Raw genomic sequence first — 3,321 nt, 5'->3', positions numbered from 1 at the left:
CCGACATTTGATTGTGTCGATCTAGTAGATTGCCTGAATCATATACATGGGCATAAACATATCAGTGATGATATAGTGTTGAAGTCCATTACGCATCTGAAATCTCTGGTCACCAAAAAGGTTAAATTGTGGTCTGGATTTAACTTAAGGACATAAAAAAATAACAGAAGTTGTCACCGTAATGTATCTATTGACTTGCAGGTTCCGCTAATGGATTCAAAGATTTTGTTGGTTGAAAACTCGAGGATTGATTTGATAAACAGCCTTGTCGGACTTTCTGTTTTTGACTACCGCTCGTATATCCTTCAACCACTGAAACGCTTCTTGGAGGTTGGTTGGTAACTTTGGCTTTATACAAAGAGCCTTCATCTTCCCTTTGATTTTCTGTTTGAAAGTACCTTATTTTTTTAATGTATGTATCTTCTTCTAGGAAGAATTAGATGGAATTGTAGATATGGATGTCAAAGCACTTCCAGAACCTTTATCCGAGAAAAAACAAGAGAAGGAGAAGAAGTCAGGGTCAAAGAAGAAAAAACCATAAAAGCAACAAGGTCGTCGATGGTCTAAATTCTCTATTTGCTTCCATGAATATTTGGTTACTCAGTTGTACGAGTATGAATGAATGGTTTTCATGGCATAACAGAGAACTTCAACAAGTATGTCTAGTCTTCTTGATCAGAATGTCGAACAGTAAGTACCTCTCTTCTAGAAGCTATATAATATACCATGAACGTAGACTTAGGATAATTCTTCTCATTTGTAATTATCTGTTCTAGTAATTATCTTATTTTTAATTAAGATTTTCTAGGGGTTTTTTTTTTTCTTATATATATAGTGTTGTTTATTTTATGAGGAGGGTTTTCTCAAACCATAGGCTTCTGTGCTTCAGTGCTTCATCACACAAAACGTTTTCTGACCTATGTCTAGCGAATCGTATGTCAACCTTGAACCGAGAGTTACTTCACTAAACAGGGCAGAAGAAGATCCTATGGAACCAGACGATACTCGTGAAAAGGGTCAATCTGAAATTTCATCCAATCAAGACGAAGCTACTAAAGGTGACCCTGGTTTCAAAAGACCTTCTCAATTGACGAATATTTTAAAAACTGTTTTTAGATGTATTAAATGTATGATTCTTATTTCCTTAACTGCCATCTTGAAGATATTCATGGAGAAGGTTCACTGTCTAAAAATTTGGAGTCGGTACATGGCAAAAAAGCTGTATCCAGATACAATTCAGCTCTTGACATGATACTGAAGGTAAAGTCAACAACAAAAATAATTCAAAACCTAAACTCTCTTCTTCTGATTCAGCTCATTCTAATTTTCTGTTATTATCTCTTTACTAACTTATCTTTGATTTTTTTTTTTTTTTGGCTACTGCAGTCCCTCTGTAACATTAAAGTTCTTAAAGAAGATTTGGTGCACAATCGGCAACCATTTTCTGACAACCAAGTTCCGTCTGCACTACGTAGTTTCTTTTCTGCGTTTGTCTCGGAGCAGATAAAAGAAGAGGAACTCTATAGGCACTTACTGTCCAACTTGCTTGCTTCCCTAGAAAAAGAATTTCATTCCCTGGTTTGTGCAGATAAACATAAGCTTCTAAGTATTATTATTATTATTATTATACATAGGTCTGAATGTTGGCTTTAATGTCATTCGTTTTTTTCTTCAACTCATTTCAGTCAAGTGATGGTGCTGAGGTACTCGTCGCCATCCTCGAGTTTTGTCATTGGTGGAAAATTCAAGAAGGAGAAAGCTTGGTAACTCGCCTTTTTACGTTGGAGGTATATGAAAGAATGAGTTGTAAAAAATGCAGAAGGAAGCCAAATCATCCAGAGCAAAGTTCTTATGGAATCGTTATGCCTGCTGATTCTATCAGAGACTTAAAGGTGTGTTTCATTTTTTCCATATTTTTCTTTTGTACCGAAACTGGCACTTAAAAAATCCTGCTCTGTGATTATGCTCTGTGGTTTATATATATGCAGAGTGCTCTTGGGAATATAAAGTTTGAAGACATCCTTAAAATGATCCGCATGGAAGATAAAATGATATGTGATGTTAGAACAGGAGGCTGTGGAGAGACAAACTTTGTCCACCACACTATCAGTAGATGCCCACCTATCTTCACAATTGGTAAGTTTTGACCATGAATGTGTTCTTATCTACTCGTTTTATTTATTGTGGAACGATCAAATAGTTTGCTGTTTTTATGGGTTTGCAACATTAGGGCTGGAATGGGAGAAGAATGAAACTGAAAAAGAAATATCTGAAACAACAAAGTCTTTGGAGTGGGAGATAGATATCAGCAGGCTATATGAAGGCTTAGAACCAAACACCAAGTACCGGCTTGTGTCAATGGTAAAATCTTAAACAGGGTCACATATGTTTGCGCTATTGTTCTTCTGTATATCTTGTCTGTTAGTCTTAGAATATGGAATGCAGATTGGTTGTGGTGAAGAAGAAAAATACATTTGCATGGCTTATAAAAAGAACCGGTGGGTCAGTCTCACACATGAAGCTAAAATAGAAGAGGTAAAATGAAACAGTAGCCTTTGTCTTTCTTGAGCTGGATTGTGAACTTTGTTGGGTTAAGACATTATTGATATGTGCGGTATAGGTTGTTGGTAACTGGGAGAGTGTTGCCAGATTATGTGGGGAAAGGAAGGTTCGTCCAGAGATTCTGTTTTATGAAGCTGTTCAATGGCCTAACAAGTGAATAGAACAGTATGGGGGAACTGAAGTTTGCTACTTACACTAACTATGTTTGCGAATATTATTTATTTTCTTTAGTTTGATGGGATGATTTCTCCAGGTTCGAACCATGGTTTTTATAAACTGACCCCTATATATGATCTTATCGTACAACAAAAAAAAGGCATAATCGAACGATTTGGAAGCTCCATTGCTAGTACACGCATTCATGTTTTGAAACATAACTAGATTTTAAGTCGCGGAGACTATCTTTTTAAACTAAAAATTCAAATTTTAAATTTTATTTTTTTTATTAATTTTTTAATTTTGTTTAATGCTTAAGATTGTATGACTGTTATGTAATCATTTTACATATTTATTTCTTAACTTATTTTTGTATTGTAGCACTGAGGTAATGATATTTCAAATTATTAATAGTGATCTGAACTTGTCTCAACATCTAATCTTGTCCTGTAATATTTTTAAATTTTTATAAGTTTAATTTTCATAACATTATAAAGTTTAATTTTTTCTTATATCTGGTATAGTTATATAGTTAGTCTGAAGAACCAAAATAAAACAGATAAAAACTTTTAAATCACTATTTAATCATTAGTTTTTCTTGAT

At 34.3% G+C, this 3,321-nt stretch overlaps 1 protein-coding gene across 7 annotated transcripts in view; it reads left to right on the top strand.

Annotated features, from left to right (window-relative positions):
- Positions 1-2,903, top strand: part of LOC104750318 (inactive ubiquitin carboxyl-terminal hydrolase 53-like) — a 5,386-nt gene extending 2,483 nt beyond the window's left edge. For 4 of the 7 annotated variants that reach the window (XM_010472095.2, XM_019237551.1, XM_010472094.2 and 1 more), the window contains 6 exons: positions 1,527-1,578; positions 1,686-1,892; positions 1,989-2,136; positions 2,231-2,361; positions 2,446-2,535; positions 2,621-2,903. In XM_010472095.2, coding sequence (XP_010470397.1) covers positions 1,527-1,578; positions 1,686-1,892; positions 1,989-2,136; positions 2,231-2,361; positions 2,446-2,535; positions 2,621-2,719 — 727 coding nt within the window. In that variant the 3' untranslated portion in view covers positions 2,720-2,903. The other 3 variants (XM_010472093.2, XM_010472101.2, XM_019237549.1) reach the window with 3 other exon arrangements.

The sequence above is a fragment of the Camelina sativa genome, chromosome 16 (assembly GCF_000633955.1).
Source record: "Camelina sativa cultivar DH55 chromosome 16, Cs, whole genome shotgun sequence".
Taxonomy (NCBI): Eukaryota; Viridiplantae; Streptophyta; class Magnoliopsida; order Brassicales; family Brassicaceae; genus Camelina; species Camelina sativa.
The sequence above is the reverse complement of the archived record's forward strand: the minus strand, read 5'-3'. Positions and strand labels throughout refer to the sequence as shown.